The 18,803-nt window shown below is 47.6% G+C and overlaps 1 protein-coding gene across 5 annotated transcripts in view; it reads right to left on the reverse strand.

Moving 5' to 3' along the window:
- The window catches only part of NOS1 (nitric oxide synthase 1), a 123,377-nt gene that overhangs the window by 75,362 nt on the left and 29,212 nt on the right, over positions 1-18,803 (reverse strand). For all 5 annotated transcript variants that reach the window (XM_057745190.1, XM_057745189.1, XM_057745187.1 and 2 more), the window contains one exon: positions 10,258-10,384. In XM_057745190.1, the coding sequence (XP_057601173.1) occupies positions 10,258-10,384 (127 nt within the window). The remainder of the gene's footprint in view (positions 1-10,257; positions 10,385-18,803) is intronic.

Below are 18,803 nucleotides of genomic sequence, written 5' to 3' on the forward strand. Positions count from 1 at the left end.
ATCTTATATAGATTTACATACATCTTTATAGATATTTAGATATAGATACAGTTTTTTGCCTACTCACCATTCACTTTGCTCTATCTCCAGTCTCTAGACCAGTGCCCAGCACACACTATATGTTCATCAAACACTTGAGGTCTGCTATGGACTGAATTTGTAGCCTCTCCAAGTTGTATGTTGAAGCTCTAACTCCCATTGTGACATGTTTGGAGATAGGGCTTTTAGAAGGTACTTAAAGTTAAATGAGGTCATAAGGATGGGGTCCTAATCTGATAAGATTAGTGGCCTTAGAAGAAGAGGAAGAGAGATCTCTCTCTTTCCCCGTGTGCACAGGTCTTGTAAGGACACAGTGAAGGTCTGCAGGCCAGGAAGAGAGCCCTCAGCAAATGTGACCATGCTGGCACCCTGACTTTGTATCTCTACTCTCCACAACTGTGAGAAATAATCTTCTATTCTTTAAGCTGTTGAGTCTATGGTATGTTGTTATGGCAGCCTGAGCTATTTAATATAAGGTCTAAATGTGTTTCAAAATCGTGGAGTCCCTTAAATGCTAAGCCAAAGACTTTGGCCTTGATTCAGCAGACAGTGGAGAACCCCTGATGCTGCCTGATGGAGGGAGTGGCCTTATCAAAGCTGAGTTTTAGGAAATACCTGACTAGAAGAACTACAGGAGGGAGAGGGTGAAGCCAGAGAGACCTGGGAGGGGGCTGCTGCACCAGTGCAGAGGAGCGGCCAGGAGGGTGGAAAATACAGCTGCGGTAGCGGACGACAGGAAGGGAGGAGATGGGAGCTAGGGTACCAGAGCAGGAGAGGTTGGGGGAAAAGAATAAAGTCAACAATGACTCAGAGGCTTCTGGTCTGGGTAAGTGGGAGGATGTGAGCCCTTTAGCAGAATTTGAGAAGTAAGGAGCAGGAGTGAGGGGAATGAGGAGGGAGGATTTTAAGGCAGGAAGATAGACACCAGACATCAGCATCAGATCTAGAAACAGAGGCCAGACACCCTGCCCTACTCTGATCTTGGGCTGTCACAGCCAGGAACCTCACAGTGAAACCAGGATGTGAGCTTGACAGCAGGGAGGGGGGTGCCTGCAAGACACAGGACATATTAGGAACTGTTAGGAGTTGAACTGTGTCCCCCCAATTCATACCTTGATGTCCTAACCCCCAGGACCCCAGAATGTGAGCTTATTTGGAGTCTTTAAAGAGGTAGTTAAGTTAAAATGAGGTCGTTAAGGTGGCCCTCATCCAATATGACTGGTGTCCTTATGAAAAGGGGAAATTAGGAGACAGACGCGTACACAGGGAGAACACCACGTGAACATGAAGACCATCTTCTACAAGCCAAGGACAGGGGCCTGGAGCAGAACCTTCCCTCACAGCCCTCAGAAGGAGCTAACCCCGTAGCCACCTTGATCTCAGACTTTCGGTTTCCAGACTCTGAGATAATTGATTCCCATTGTTTAAGCCACCCAGTTTGCAGTGCTTCTTCTAGAAAACAGCTCTAGGAAATGAACCTAGGAGCTGAGGCCCGAATCAGTACAAAACAAGTACATTCTTATTCTTTCACCGTTGGTGCCAGCACCGGCTCTTCCATCACAGGCCTGCAGCAACTTGCCCTGCTTGGCTCGCTCTAAAATGAGGGCAGCACGCTGGGGCTGAGCCGGGCAGCAGGCCATCCACACCAGGGGCCAGATGCCACACACCATGCTGCAGCCGCTTAGCTGCAGCCCCAGGCAGCACTGCTCCAATCTGTGGGTACCACCTCTCAGAGCAGCACGTGTAACCCGGTTAGGAGCTGTGGCAGCTCAGGTTCTAGAACCACGGGCCCGTAAACCGGTAGGTACGCACCCATCCGTGCGATTAAAAAATTGCTACTTATAAAACTTAACCAACAGCGTTAAGTACCTCGGAGTATAATTTCCTTGTAGTGTATTCAAAGCATGATTTCTAAAGTGATTCATTCTTTATATCAACTCTGCGGAAGCCTGACATCACTTATTCTTTCCCCCCGATTCAATGGTGCATGTTCTATAGTCTATGGAGGATGATTACGGAAGGGGGTGCTTGGGAGTCAGACTCATCATGTTTGGGTTCACAGGCAAGGGCCTCTGGAGATGAGGGGGTCTTAAAGTTGGGCTGCTGATGCTTTCTCCAAATGATGTGATGCTTATAGTCACAATGATCTCACGAGACATTAGATAACTTTCAACGTGGTCCCATTACCAGGCCAGAATATATACGTGCTCTATGAATTAATTTTGAGGAATCCTGTAATTATCTTGTGGCCTGTCCCTATTGTATTGCATGGTACCACGTGTGTTTATTAAAAGCATTAACTTGCTAAATATAAATATTTCAAATGCACAACAAGCTTGGTGATTATGTTTTGGACTTTTTACCTTTTAAAACACCCTGGGATCCTCCGAAAATAGATGTGGGTTGGGGCTCTGTGGACCTCTGAGAATCTCCGTGTGAAGCGGGGTTGGGCCACTGATATCCATTTGCAAAGAGAGGAGGGAAAAAATGACTTTGACCCAACTTGGCCTATCTGGGGAAAGAATATGAACACGGTTTCGTGCAATAAATGAGCACACAGAGTGGTGTCACTGATTCCTAAACCAGAATGTCATTGTCCCACTCAGACAACACTCCAACAGCTTGCATTGAATATACTCACTATTAAAACAAATAGTTAGCAAAATATGAGGAAATTCCACCAGGGCTGAACCCAAACACCCGTCAATTCAGGCCCCACTTCCTGGTTCCACCCTGGCTCTGACCACCTAGGGCAGCAGGACATAGAAGGCTGCTCTCTTGACTAAGTGACCTATGAAGAGCCTGGAGGTCACTGAGTAGGTGATGGTCTGGGTGGAGGCATGTGAAACATCAGCAAGATTTGGATTCTGCTGCCACTGGGAACTGAGGGATTCTGTTCAATATAAATTCCTGGAAACCGTCCTCTGGGCCCTCTTTGAGGGTGTTCCAGGATCCCTTAGTAACCCGAGGAAGTGGGACGGGGGTGGAGGGGGTGAACGTGCTTTTGGAAAAATCCATCCTGAGTGTCTCAATTTGGTCATGAGCCAGATCAAGGCAAAGGATACCTGGCCTGATAGAGTTGGGGGCAGAAATGGGTTTAATCGCAGCTTACATCGGGGATTTGGGGCACTTTCCCACAGACAGAAATTAATCTCACAATACAGGAGCTTTCTCAAGCACTTAGGGAAGGGATCAATCAACAGGCCCCTCAAGAAGGCACCCTGATGGTAGCTGATGGAATCTGCTACAACCAGCCAGGTGGGCTCTGCGGGGAACATCTGTGCATAGTCTACGAAACCCCAAAGATCACGGTGTGATAACTACTCTGTACGTGTCTGTGTCTGCAGCTTGTCTCGGGAGTGGGCATTTCCGGACACGGAGGCAAATACTTGATGGAAAGATGACATCTAGGCTCTGAACTCAAGGGCTGCAATCACATCAATTTCATCTCGAGTGATTCAGTAAATGCCTATTTGGTGCCTCACCCAGGCCAGCCCATTCCATACCCACTGGTTCACGGACTCCTCACGGGAACCCATTTTTCAGATGAGGAAGTGGAGGTTCTGAGAAGTAAACTGACTATCCCCAAATTAACTGGCAGGCCACAGAGCTAGGCATGGAATCCAGGCCCCCCGAAGTTCCCATTTTTTCCATCTAGATCTTACTGCTTCCCTCTCTGCGTATTTCTAGAGCTTGGCCGCCAGGAGGTAAATGCCATACGCTGCACTGATTTGAAAGATTGACACGGATAATGGTATCATCATAAAGGAAAAGAGGTGCAGCTTTGTCACCAAGACTCAGTGAGTGGTCGCTTTCCCTTTCTGGGCCACAAGGGTGTCGTCTGCAAAATGGGGACAGTGCTTCTTGCCCTATCTGCCTCACTTAAATTAGCAATAGGATGCCTAAATCAGCAATAGAATAATTAGGCCAAGAATAACAACAATAGTGATAAGAACACGAAGGAACTTTTTTTAGAGCACTTATTCCATGCCAGGCCTTGTAGAGTTAAGAGTGGCCTCTAAGTGTCATACAGAGTAAAGTCAGTCAGAAAGAGAACAGCAAATATCGTATAATAACGTGCATATGTAGAATCTAGAAGAATGATACAGATGATCTTATTTGCAAAGCAGAAATGGAGACACAGACATAGAGAACAAATGTATGGATACCAAGGTGGAAGGGGGTGGGTGGGTGGGAGGAACTGGGAGACTGGGACTGACACATATACATTATTGATGCTATGAATAAAATAGACCACTGATGGGAACATACTGTGTAGCACAGGGAACTCTACCTAATGCACTATGGTGACCTAAATGGGAGGGAAGTCCAAAAGGGAGTGGATATCCGTACCTGTATGGCTGATTCATTTTGTTGTGCAGTGGAGGCTAACACAACATTGTAAAGCAACCATACTCCAATTAAAAAAAAAAAAAAGAGTGAGCTCTAGGGCCGCAGGGCCTGGGTTCAAGTCCCGTCATGTCCGCTTACTAGTCAAGTGACCTTCTTCAAGCTATTAAACCCCCTGGGCCTCAGTTTATTCATCTGTAAAATGGGAACAATAACAGTACTCCATTGGGTGGGGCTGGGGATTAAATGAGACGGTGGATTTAAAGTGCTTGGCACAGTGCCTGCCATTGCTCAACAAGTATTAGCTCTTATCGTGACAGCAGATGCTATCATTTCATACGGTATCTCATTTCTTCCTGCCCACAACTCCATGGGCCTATGAGCCAGAATGAGCCTCAGCGCAGATGCTAAGCAGTTGTCTGACCAAGGTCACCAGGAGGAGGAAGCCAAACCTGGGCTGACCCCAGAGCTTAGCTCTTGGCCCCAATTGGTGGGTGAGTCCCGGGATTAGAATGGCCACAACCTCCCGCAAGGTGGTATTGTTATCAGCGTTATTGTTATTTTTATCCCGACATCATTAACGTGCAGCAAGTCAGGGCTGACTTAGAAGGTTTCCCTGCAGCACACTGGGTTGTGGCTGAGAGGCAGAGGGCTGCGCTGTTTTGCCTTCATCCAGACAGAGCCTGGCTGAGTCTGGCTGCCCTCTTTTGGTCTTTAGCAAAGCCAGCAGCAGCTGGCCAGCTGGGGTGCTGGCTCCCGGAGAGAGGGGCCCTGGACACCTCCGAACCTGTGAAGACTCAGGACCCACAAGCACTTCCCTTTTGCCTTAGAATTTGGAGCTCTGCAGAGAGGTTGGGGTGATACTGACACTTAGCTGGAAGTAGGGAAAAGCTTCTCAACAGATTTTGACATTTTGAAAGCCAGCAAGCCCTATGTCCCTGGGGGTGAGGAAATGCCAGGTTCCTGATGAGGTGGTGGGGATGGGGTGGGGAGGGAGATTTCAAAATAAGAATCATCTCTCTGACTACCTGGTTGCCTTTGTCAGCAAGAGGCTGGAGAGAGGGGCAGTGGGCTGAATAAGAAGGAAGAAAGGGAAATGCCACGTCCCCCAGGCCCAAGACCCCCCTCTCACCTACTAAGGATTGGACGGATGCTTAACTAGTACCTGAAAATAGACGTTCTGCAGGGCACAGTTCCACTCCTACCCCTTAGGAAAGCAAATCAGGCAGGCAAGAAAATAAGAAGGGATGCAGAGAAGGGCTTGATTCAAATCCTAAGGTTTTGCAGGGAGAATGGACATATAGCACTTTCTCACATCATTAATCTAGGGTAGCATTTCCACTTAGGGTGGTTATTATGAAAGGGGCTTTTAGAATGGTGTCAAAACTCAATACGTGTCTCAGGTGGCATTAGCACCAAAGACAACCTCAGTGATCAAATAATAATCCTTAGCAAGAAAAAGATAAAACTGTAACACTTTTCCCCACTTTCTTCTAGGCAAACTCCTACATAACCTTCAAAACCCAGATCCAATGTCACCTCTTCCGGTAAACCTTTCCTGATACCTGCTGAGGTATTTATGTTCCCACAGTGTCTTCTGTTCCTCTCTATTTTAGGATTAATTGCGCTGTCATGTGTCTGTCTCCCCACATTCATCAGTGAAGGTCTTGAGGGCAGGGAGGGTGACGTTTGCTCACTTTTGCTTCCACCCCAGAGCTGTGCACGTGGCAGGTATTGGGTGACTCTCCGGTGTGTGATGGGTGAATGGCTTCATTCTATCCACCAATGGATGTTAAAGAGAAGCAACACAGAGTCACCCACACACTGTGTTCTAGTGACCAGGGACTTGAGTCTCACTGGCTCCACCCACTGCTGACCCAAACTATTAGCAAGAGAAATGACCACTAGGTAAAGATTAACATCTCAGCCTTCTGAGGCTAATGTAAGAGAAGGTGCCTCTAGGACCTGATTTTCCTTGAATTTGGACAAACAAGTGTATCAAGGAGGAGGGGACAGACCACACTATCTGTTTGGGGGCCTAACAGTCATCTGAGTCAGGAAGTTCTTTCTCATGTCTAGCCTGCATCTGTCTTACTTCACCTGGGTTCTGTTGCCTCTTGCCCAGTCCTTGGGGAAAAGGCAGACCAGCTGCTCCTCCTCCAGCTCCTGTCTCTTCCTGACTCAGGAAGGAGGGTAGTGGCTGCATCTCTCTTTGTGTTCTTAACAATGCTACCCCCTCCTCAGATGCCTAAAAAAAGCAGCAAATGTGGCTTATGATTGGGAGGAAGGAAGCCAATTGCAGGAGTTCCAGGTAAAGTGGCTTTGAGAAGGTAGAGAAGAGGCTAAGCATAGGAGCTGGTCTTTCAGATCAGAGAGAAAAACCTTAATTTGCTCAGCCTGGGAAACATTTCTGAGCCCTGTGGCTGTGGAGGGGTCTAACAGGAGGTAGCTGGGCTGTTTCCTTAGCCCTGGGATCCAATATAACTGAGCACTTGGGTCTCTGCCTCTTTTCAGCTCTATTTCTGAGAGCCATTTGGAAAATTGAGTCTCAGACAGCAGAGCCTGGATAATCTCACAGGCCAGTGATTTTGAACCTTTTTTTTTGGGTCATGGGCTAATGATAAAGGAGTGAGTGTAAGTCTAGACACTGCTGGTCTGTATGTCATGCTTCCAGGAGCTCCCACATCTAAAACAGTTTGGTCATCTTAACCTCAGGAAGACTGTCTTTCCCCCTTTCTCCAGCACGCTTTCTCCTCCAAGGAAATGGAATTTCCATTTTAGAGGAGGCCTTAAGGCAAGTTCTTCAGCACCTCCCCCTGATTGCTATAGACTGAATGTTCATATCACCTCCTCCCCCAATTCATCTGTTGAAACCTAACCTCTATGAGATGAGGTCATGAGGGTGGTGCCCTCACAAATGGGATTAGTGCCCTTATAAAAGAGACCCAGAGAGATTCCTTGTCCCTTCTGCCATGTGAGGACACAGCCATAGACGGCTGTCTATTAACCAAGAAGCAGGCCTGCACTAGACATTGAATCTGCCAGCGCCTTGATCTTGGACTTCCCACCCTCCATAACTGTGGGAAATGAATTTCTGTTGTTTATAAGCCACTCAGTCTATAGTATTCTGTTATAGCAGCCCAAACGGACTAAGACACTGATCTTTCATCATGATGCCCTGCAAAGAAGGTCCCTGGTCCTACTCATCCTCCTGTCCTGTCCCCAGTATTGAGCTCTACTCCTTGGGCTTGAAGTTCAAGGTTATGTTCTTCAAGCTGTTACTGTTTAGCCAAGGTGGACCCTCTGAAAGGAAATGGCCATAATTATGCTATTGCTCAGATTTCAGCAGGACTTTAAGGGTCTTTCTGGTGGGAACAAGGCCTCCTCTGCTTCTTCCCTATACCTCAGATCTCAAGAGTTACTGCAGACCAGCAATCATGAACTCTGATACCTAGAGGGGGCAGGTGGGTAAGGCAAATCAGTAAAGCCAGCTGGGTAATCTCAAGACAGAACACTTGGTTGCATATTAAACATATAAGAATATTCTTCATTCTCAGAAAACATGAACTCTTTCTCATCTTTCCCGAAATGTGTGAACCTTGGGTCAATCTCTACCTGCCATTTATAAGACATGGATACAAAAAGATTTAAATTTCATCTTAACTATTATAACAAAACCAACAGCACTAATGTTACGATAAAAGACAATGAACACTTGGCAGTCATGAGAGGGGCACCATAGGGAGAGGTGGGGATTGTGGCAAACTGGAGAGCCCACGCCCCGTGTAGTGGGGGCAGCTGTTACTCAGTCCAGGCTGATTATTGCCCCATAAGAATATAGGCTCACTGTGGTCAGGTTGTCCACATTTGTAAGAGATGTTGTAAATATGATAGTTACAGAAAAATTTGAAGCATTGGCAATAAACTCAAAGTATAAATATAAATTGTCTATTAGGACAATATAGTACAAGCCTGACAAATCATGTCTACAGAATGAATCTGGTCTGAGGCTGCCTTTTTCTGTCCTTCTTTGTCTTGGGAGGGTTTGCATTACGGCAACACCCTTTACCTTCAGCTAAGAAAGAAAATACAAAGAAAATTTAAGCTCTATTTGTTCATTTAACCATTAATGGGTAATAATAGTCCTCACGCTCAGAGTATAGCCTGGATTTTTGAGGACAGCATAGTGGAAGACTACAGTTGTGCTTGTCCACCAACATTTCCAGGTGTCCCTGAAAGAGGGGGAGTGCTTGGCTGGTGGCATCAATGGTCTGAGCTACTGTGGAATCCCTGATGTCCTTCTCTTCCTGGCCAGCCATTAGCGGCTAAGGAAAGCAATTCCCGTTGAGGCTCTGGAATGTCCCATCCTCCCCTGTGAAGCTAGAGAGGCTATGAGTCATTGCTTACATGGGCTGGTGGTGAAAGGTGTTGTCCACAGATTAAACATTGAAAGAAAGGGCTTGGCAGCCTGGCCTGTGCCGTCCAGGGCTTGGGACAGGTGGAGGGAAAGAAGAGGATGGCCATTCCACCCATACTTTGCTGTGGTGCAAGGGAGGGGTGGGAAATTCACATGCTTCACCAGGGTTGCTCTGGCCTAGTCTGTTTCCTGCCCAGGAGGTGAGAGAAAGGCTCTGCTAATCTCTAACCAGATGTAGCCACTCTCAAGCTGCCGTATTGACTTGGCTGTTAAAACACTTCTCAGAAAATTGGCAGAGACTGAGAAGTTTGATAACACCCTGAGTTGGTGAAGCTGTGGGGAAACTGTCATTTTCCTACTTAGCAGGTAGGAATGGTGCAGCCTCTATGGTGAGCAATTTGGCCATTTCTGCCCAAGTCACTAATGCGTATGACCTTTGACCCAACAATTCTGCTGCTAGGAATTTGTTCTTTTGATAAGCCCACCCTCTGCCAATGAGGTATTTGCACAATGTCATGCATTATAGCAATGTCGTGGCAAAATACTGGTGATGGGCCACGTGTCCACTTTGGAGGACTAGCTCAATAGATGTGGCAGAGCAATGCAATGGAATATTACGCAGCCATGAAAAAGAACCAGGACTCTCTTTACCTACTAATGAGGACTAATCTCCAAGATATATTGAAAAGTAAAAGAATAAGGCACAAAACAATACAGGCATATGTTGGAGATATTGTGAGCTCATTTCCAGGCCGATAATAATACAGCAAATATCACAATAATGGGAGTGAGACACTGATTTCTTGGTTTTGCAGTGCATATAAAAGTTATATAGACTACACTACTATGCTATAGTCTACTAAGTGTGCAGTAACCTTGTCTTAATAATGCTACTGGAAAAATGGCACCAATAGACTTGCTCAATGCAGGATTGCCACAAACCTTCAATTTGTTAAAAAAAAAAAAACAATAAAATGAAGTGCAATAAAACAAGGTCTGCCTATACAATGTGCTCTCCTTTGTGTGAAAACATAAGAAAAAGTGTTTGTGTATTTGTCTATGCATAACATATTGCTAAAAGGACCACCAAAATGATGACTGATGAATAGCGCTCGCCTCTGGGGAGAGAAAACTGTCTGGCTGGGATGAGGGGAGAGAGAAAAAGGTTTTAGCATGTCTCTTTTATATCTTTTAAATTTACAACCATGTGAATGTCTCTCCTGGTAGAAACGGGAGGAAAATTTGAAAACCAGCAAACTCGCAAAGAAAACCCGACCAAATCAAACCCAAAATCGATAGCCCAGGATAAGCGCTCCTGGCCTTAGTCAGCCCTCACCCCAGCTCTCCAGCCACACTGGCTGGTTTCCTCCCCAGCGTGGTTTGGGATTTGTCTTCCCAAGAGGATTCAGGGAGCCGTGGCGTGTGCGTGCCAGGCTCGTATCACCGCTTACCTGCTCCTTCTCTGAATACGGGTTGTTGAGGACGACGGGCATGTTGCCCTTCCCCCACAGGTCATTGAAGACTCGGTCGTTCTCCACGCCGAGGGGCAGAGGTTTGTGTGATTTGCCGTCCAGATCTCTGAAAGGCAAGGCGGGGGAGGTGAGGAAGACGTGATGTCTGGAGTGACCGGCTGGTCGCCCTGGTCCGAAAGTCCTGAGTCAGTGCAGAACCATCAGGGTTCCCCCACCTGACTCTACACGGAGCCAGGGAGCGTTAGGTCCCTGGCCTGCTGCTTTGTAGGATCAAGCATGAAGGTGAACTCATCCAACTTGGCACTGACGGCTGGCACATACCCATTCTGTGGACATCATTTCAGGATGACCACGACACAGATTTTGTTCCTCCTTCCCCCTTCTCCCATTCCCTAATCTAGGAATGCAGGAGGCCCCTCTCCTAGCAGAATCCCATGCACGACCCCTGGACAGCTTCGCATCCATGAAACTTATTGGTAGAAGACACGGGAAGCAGAAGAGATACAGTAGGAAACCAATCCTGTGGCCCAGGGTTATGAGTCATACCAACGTCGGCTAGAGCATCGATCACAAGACTAGTGATGTCCCCCCAGGATCAACAGAAATGATTCTGAAGATAAGGGGAACACAGCAACAAAAATAAGAATACTATTAATAATGACAGAGTTTAGGAAGCATTTACCATGTGTCAAGCACTTTACCTATGTTTTAGTGAATTTAGTCCTTGGGACAACCCTATGAGGTAGGTATGAATGTTAATCACCATTTTACAGATGGCATAAGCGAGACAGAAGCTAAGTCGCTCCAGGTCACAGCATTCCAGACTACTCGTCAAGTTTATTCTGAAGTGGAGGCTCTCACTAACATTGTCACTTGTCACCATCAGCACCATCCCCATTGTCCCTACACTCGCCAGCATCCTCACCATCGCAACCCTCACCATCCGACTTCTCTTTATCAGCATAATCCTCCCTGTCACAGCAGCCAGCATCACCATCCCACCAAGATTGGTGTTATCATCATCCTCAGATCACCTGCACCGTGGCCAAAATCATCCGCGTCCTTCCCGTCAGAATCTTCAGGATCCTCACCATCCTCTGGCATCACCGCCATCATCTTCCTCACAATTATTATCAGATGAGGACAAAATGAGGCTCAGAGAAGGGAAACCACTAGCCTAAGTCTCACAGCTAGGGACAATGGAGTTGGGATTCAAACCGGGCTTGTTCCTGACGCGAGAGGTTGACTTCTTAACCATGAAGCTTGCCTGGCTCTCTGCTCCTGAACTCTGATAGGTTTAGGAAGAGGCTGTCTCAGCGAGATTCCACAGGCTGACCATCCTCTGAGATGGAGAGAAGTCGTGGCTGAGATGGGACTGACTTTGCATTGCCGTCCAGCCCTCCCAGCCAGCCCCGCCTCCCCTCTGTCCTCCTACCCTCCCGCGCGCGCGTGCTGCCGTCCTGCTTCCTAGCGATCTGCCTCTTTTCAACCCTCTCATCCAGTTTCATTCTATGGCATCTGTCTGTTCCCCAAATTTGGGTGATGTGGCTTGCTCTGTGGTCCATCTCAGTTTTGGTCCCAGGTGTCAAGGCTGGCCAGATCCAGCCCTCTGTTCTGTGTTCCCAGCTTTGGGGACTCCTGGTCTTGGCTCCGCAAGTCCCCCCAACCCCCAAGCTGGTGCTGACAGTCATTTGGGATGAATCAGAAGCCAGGGCCCAAGGAGGGGGGTTAACTAGAACCCCCTCCTTGCTTTGTTTCACAGCGTCCTGGTGGCCCACGTCAAAGCCACTTCTGCTCATCTTGCTTCAAGAGCTCTCCAGTTGTCAGAGGGAACATTCTGTTTTACCCTCTCTAAAATGTCACCAAAACACACCAGGAGTGGTTCTTGATTACAGACATTTCCCAAGTCAATGGTTTACCTACATGGTGATAAACAGAGGAATTGTCTGCTGAGACGGCTGCTCTAAATGTCACTCCAATCCCTTTCAGCTTGAAAACTCCTGATCCTAGGATATCACATGACCATAAACAGGGATTCAGCAGAGAAGAGATGAGCTTAGTACTGTCTGAGTGTTGGGAACGTACCAGGTGCCCGCACAGAAGTTATTTCATTTAATTTCAACAGATATTAAAAGCCCTATTTACCAGATGCAAAAACAGCTCAGAGAGGTTATGTATATATCCCAAGGTTCTGCAGTAGGCACATAGCGGAGCTGGGATTTGAAACTAGGTCTGACTGATGCTTGGCCCAGATCCTTCCTTTTTTTAAACAGAGATAGGAAAAACGAGTCAGGAGGCTTACCCTAAGCCAGAGGCTAAAGAGCAAGGAATCCAACATCTCTTGCTGAATGAGGCCAGTTTACAAAAATTACAGGGTGCAACTACCTAGGCAACTCAGAAACCGCTCACATGGCTGGTCTTGTGTATATCTGCAGGGAGAATTACTTTTATCATCATCCTTTTTTTTTTTAAGCCTTTAACACCTTTGTTTACATAATGCATTTGAAGCGTTTTGTCAACACAAACTTAAGAGTCCTGTGAGCAGGGGAAGAATATTTTTGATATGGGACCATAGGGAACACCCATTAGTATCTGACGTGGAGCTATTTTGATTCTTTGCACCCAGGGACAAAATCAGGAGTAGACTTCGGTAGATTCTCAACCTCCACCCCCACTCCAAGTCTGTCAGTGATAACCAGGTCTGAGGGAATTACGTGGTCTATTGCCACGCATTTGCTCAGCCTGGGATTGTATCTACTTGCCAAGTTCGTATGGGCAGTGCAGCCTGTTGGTTAAGACACGGGCTGCGGATTGGGTGAAGATGGGTTCAGCTCTCAGCTTTGCTGGTCATAAGCTGGGTGACTTTGGATATTACGGGCACTTAATTTCTCTCATTCTCCGTATACTCATCTCTAAAATAGGATTAATAATAATACCCAGTTCACTGGGTGACTGCAACAATTAAACGAGGTAAAGCTTACAGCACTTAGCCTGTGGCATCTGCTATTGCTTTGACTACTAATTTGCTTCCAGGCTGATCAGACAGAAACACAGAAAGGAAAAATGCTAGTTCTTCATAAATAAAAACAGTCAAGATTCCTCTAAGCCAGCATGGTCTAGGAGAACTTTCTGCGTCAATGGAAACATTCCACGTCTGCCTGTGTTGTCAGTATTCTAGCCACGGCCCGCAAGAGGCAACTGAATACTTGAAATGTGCCTATTGTCACTGAGGAATTGCATTTTAAATTTCATTTCACTTTAATTAAATTTAAATATCCGTATATGGCTAGCGGCTATAGCATGGGGCAGTGCTGGCTGAAGCCTTAATGTCTCTGAAGACTGAGGCATGTAAGGCTCCAGCTGAGAAAGGGGCATCTTCCCTGGGGGTTTAGGGGGGCACAGGCAGGGATGTTTGTACCCAAACCTTTTTTTTTTAATTGAAGTATAATTAATTTACAACATTGTGTTAGTTTCAAATATACAGGAAAGTGATTCAGTTATATATACACACACACACACACACACATATATATATATTCAGTTTCCTTCCCATTATAGGTTATTACAAGATATTGAGTAGAGTTCCCTGTGCTATACAGCAGGACCTTGTTGTTTACCTATTTTATATGTAGGTAGTATGTATATGTTAATCCCAAACTCCTAATTTATCTCCCCCTTTCTACTATCCCCTTTGGTAACCATAAGTTTGTTTTCTATGTCTATGAGTCTATTTCTGCTTTATAAATAAGTTCATTTGTATCACTTTTTTTATATTCCACATATAAGTGATATCATATGATATTTGTCTTTGCCTGTCTGACTTACTTCACTTAGTATGATAACCTCTAGGTCCATCCATATTGCTGCAAATGGCATTATTTCATTCTTTTTTTATGGCTGAGTAATATTCCATTGAGCTATTGCAAATCCTGTCTTGTTCACAGAGCCCAGAACCTTGGGAATTCTCTGCTTCTAGGTGTCCTTTCTAGAGTCACACCTCCCATCATTCTTAGCCCTGATCTCTACTCTCCCCTCTTCTCAAGGAGCACACCATGTCCACACCTACATTCATCCTTGCCCTCCCCAGGATGCCCTTTCATCTTCCCTGTGCTGAGAGCCAACTCCTACTCACCCGTCAAGGCCCGTTTCACATGCCTCCACTCTTGGGGGTTACATAAGGTCATGCTTATAAAATGCCTAGTACACAGTCAGCACTAACCAAACATGAACTATGTTTATCTTTATTTACAACTAAGGAAATTGAAGCCCAGAGAGATTAGGTGACTCATCAAGATCACACCACCACTGAGAAGCGGGGGAAGCTTGGAACTCAAATGTCTCCTCCTCACTTGTTCTCAATGAGGGGCTTGTTAAAATTCCCCTGAGCCCACCCCCTGGAGAGTCTGAAATAGTGGAAAGCCTGGAATCTGCATTGTCAGAAGCATCCCACATTGGCCAAGGACAACCCGTTTCTCTGGGAGGGCTCTGAGCTAGACTCTTACAGTGAGCGGCAAGGTCCCCTCCTGGTTAGAAACGCCACCCTCCCCCCAGCTCCTCTGCTCCCCCCTACCCTCCCCCCATAAGATCGGATATCATGCTCTCCCTCCTACCTGGTGAGCATTTTCTGTGCTTTTTGGCAAGGACTAAACTAAAGCCCTTCTCTTCCACTTCAGTAGCTGAAGCGTCACACTCAAGCCAAGAGTCGGTCTAGCATCTCTAAACCTTCTGAGGACCTCTGCCAGATCCTTCCAACTGAGGCTCCCCTGATCTTTCACTCTAGGCCGATGGGGGTCCTGGGCCTGACTCCACAGGGAATCTGCACGTGTGTCGGTCGGCCCCGTGCTGACCACTAACCCACCCCCCGGACTCAGGATGTGGAGCAGGTGGGCCAGGCCTGTGTGCAGGGTGCAGCCTGGAGGTGGGGGCCACCTGCTCTGGCCCAACCAGGCGAGGATGCCGCCGAGGAGCAGCTGGTCCTGGCAGGAAGCCCTGCCCACATCTCTCGGCAGACGCCACACACCCTCTCCGACTCCCCTTCTCGCCCTCACACTCCGACGGCCTTTGGCTTCTGCCTCTACCTGCTTGTGGATACTGGGAGCTGAGTTGAAGCAGGAAGACGTGGGGGTGGTTGGGAGCGGGTGTGGGGTCTCTGTGCAGCTTTCCTGTTAGATTTCGTCACGCCAGCGTGGGGGGGCGTTCTCGATAAAAAGTGCGCTCTTCAGAGCAGGAATTCCACAGCACGTGCTGTAGCTGAGAAGGGAGGTGAGGGCCTCTGGGCTCAGAAATAATCACGACTCCCATTCCTAACCTCACAAAGGCTGGGCAGGATTCTCCAGGTCATGTCAAAATCTTTTTTTTTTTTTTTTTTTTTTAATATTTTGGCCATGCTGCTTGGCATGCGGGATCTTAGTTCCCCGACCAGATCGAACCCACGTCCCCTGCAGTGGAAGCTCACAGTCTTAACCACTGGACCGCCAGGGAAGTCCCTCCAACTTGTGTCTATAGGCTCCAGGCTCAGGGGGATGGGACTGAGTTTGGATCCCAGCTCCTGCGGCTCATTGCCTCGCCAGGATGTGGACTTCCTGCTAACAGCTCTTCTATCTATCTTTTGAGAGGCTGGAAATTGGTTTTAATGTAAAATCTCTTGATTTATCTATTTTGCCACAAATTCACTTTTTCAGTAAACTCTGCAGGCCAAATAAAACTCATGGGAGAGCTAAGCGGGACCCTCAACCCCCCATATGTGACCTCTGACCCAAAGGGATGTCAGAGTCCCTCCTCCTGGAGTGATATTCTAGAAGGTCGAAGGCAGCAGTGAACCCTCTGGGCGTGGCCTCACAGAAGGTGGGCCGGTCAGGTGCTCGGCCTACAATAGGCATGCCTACCGTTGTCCTTCAGGAAGAACCTGAACGGTTGTTCTGGAAAGAATCTTAGGGCTCATCTTGTGCATGTACCGTTTGTATCAATGGAGGAATTAAGTAAGGCCCAGAGAGGTCAAGGGGTTTTCCTAAAATATGTAGCTGGTGAGTGGCAGGGGGCAGGGGCAGATCTAGAAGCAAGGCCACTCTATGCTGTCCAGTGAGACCTGATGGTCATGGTGATGGGGACAGCTATCGGCCAGTCCAGGAAGTTCTCGATAAAGAGAAAAGTGCGCTCTTCAGAGCAGGAATTCCGCAGTGCCTGGCCACAGCACTGTGCGGTGGGGCTTGGCAGATGAACATGGTAGGCTGAATAATGGCCTCCAAAGATACCCAGTCCTAATCCCTGGAACCCATATGTTACCTTACATGTATAAAGCATCTTTGCAGGTGTGCTTAAATTAAGGATCTTGAAAATGGAAGATTACCCTGGATTATCTGGTTGGGCCCTAAAAATTATTACAATGATCTTTATAAGAAGGAAGCAGAGGGAGATTTGACCACAGAAGGGGAAGGCCACATGACCACGGGAGCAAAATGGTAGGTACACTGCTGGCTTTGAAGATGGAGGAAGGGGCCGTAAGCCAAGGGATGCAAGGGATGCAGCTCTAGAACCTGGGAAAGGCCAAGAAACAGATCATCCTCTAGAGCCTCCAGACTTAAGGCCTCCAGAATGTAAGAGAATAAAGGTGTGTTGTGTGAAGGCAAGTTTGTGGTCATTTGTTACAGCAGCCACAGAAACAATGGCTGATATGAGTGGGTGGTGACAGGGATGGGGTGGCATGTGGTGGGATGGTTGATGGCCCCTGCCCCGGTGTCTGACCTTACTGCCTGCCACTCTCCTCCTATGCGCTACACTCAAGTCCCACAGGCCTCCCTTTAGCTCCTTGAACATCCCGGCCTCGTTCCTGCCTCAGGACCTTTGCTCCTGCCGCACCCTCTGCCAGGAACACTCTTCCCTAGATCTCACATGATTCGCACCTTCTGGCCTCTGTATAAATGCCTTCAGAGAGGGCTTCCACAACCTTCCCATCTAATGTGCTACCCAGTCCCAAGTCACTTTTCTTGAAATCACTGTATTCTTTCCTCTACAGCACGTATCACTATCTAAAATGATTGCATGTGTCTATTCATTTATGATTCATTTCTTGCCTATGCTGTGACTCTATACTGGATTGTCCATGGGTCCTCAGCTCTGAGGACAGTATCTGAGGCAGAATAGATGCTCCATAAATATCCAGTGACTGAAAGATGGAGAGAAGCCCACCAGTTACATGCACGTTGAGGTGGGTCAGCTTATTTCCATAGTCTGCCCCAGAATGAGGGGCTGGGGGTCCACCAGACCGGGTGGCAGGGACATAGGTGGGAGGAGGGCAAAGAGCAGGCATAGTAACTGCTATTAAATAGGACCTCTGTCCCCTGCCTAGGAAAGGATGGACTGGGCAAGCCATTCACACTCGAATGGTCAGGGTGGCAGTGAAAAATGACACCCAGATTCAGCATGATGGTAAAGTTATCAGAGTCAATTCCTTAGTTGAAAAAGGCCACCAGAGTGATTCAAAGCCACGAGGCATGTCAAGTGCAGCCTAGGAGGAGATTCTCTAACGTAGACAGTCCTGGAATCAATGCTGTCATTGGTCTAAGGTCAGTTCTCCATGGGGCTGTCTTTAGTAGGTGGCAACCTCAGGGCCCTTCAGACTGAGAAAATATTCTGATGTCCTCAGAAATGTGATGGGTAGTGGTCAAGGGCCCTGTGGCCAACAGTGCCATCTACAAAGCTAGTAGAGGTCAAGAGCATGGGTTTAGGGTCAAGTTCTGGCTTTGCCACAGGCTGGCTGTGTGACCTAGCACAGGGGACTACACCTCTGTGAGCCTTGGTTTCCTTATCAGGAAAACAGGGTGCTGTGTGGACGAAGTGAATTATGTGATGTAAAGACCATAGCTTGGGGCCAGGCCCACCTGGAATGCTCAGCAGAGGCTGACTAGCCTGAGGATGATAAAACTCAGGCTTGTCACAGAAGGAGGCCCCCTCCCCAAGTAAGCTGATTCTCTAGGGTTGACACTGACTTCCATTCCTCCAGCCACATTCTCTTGTCTGGTTTCTCTTTAACTCTAGACACTCCCTGTGAGATTTCTAGGTAGAACCAGGATAGAACCCTGTAGCCAGTGCTGTGTGACCCTGGGCAAGTTGCTTCACCTCTCTGGGCTTTAGCTCCTTCTTCTATAAACAGGGACTAAAACCACAGGTCCTACTTAGGGAGCTGAATTCATGTAAGCTCTGAAGAGCTGACTGTTGCGAAGGTACTCTTGTAAGCAACCGGGGGCCCTGCAAGTGGATGAGAAGTTATCAGAGCACAGGGCGAGGCTGACCAGCTAGTCCAGATGGATGCTGGACCAGGGACCTTGGCCTCTTTAGAACCCTCCTTCAGGGCAGCAAGCTGAGCAACCTGGATATCCTCTGACATGCAGAATTTTAAAGTGACCGCTCCAAAGTGCAGAAGGTCTTGAATTCACCACCTCCCTTCCTGACCACCCCTCACCTGCTGCCTCCACCTGCCAGGGCCACCTCCCCCCGGGATGAAGGGATGAGACTGTGTCTAAAGCAAA

The sequence above is a fragment of the Hippopotamus amphibius genome, chromosome 8, assembly GCF_030028045.1.
Source record: "Hippopotamus amphibius kiboko isolate mHipAmp2 chromosome 8, mHipAmp2.hap2, whole genome shotgun sequence".
NCBI classification, from domain to species: Eukaryota; Metazoa; Chordata; class Mammalia; order Artiodactyla; family Hippopotamidae; genus Hippopotamus; species Hippopotamus amphibius.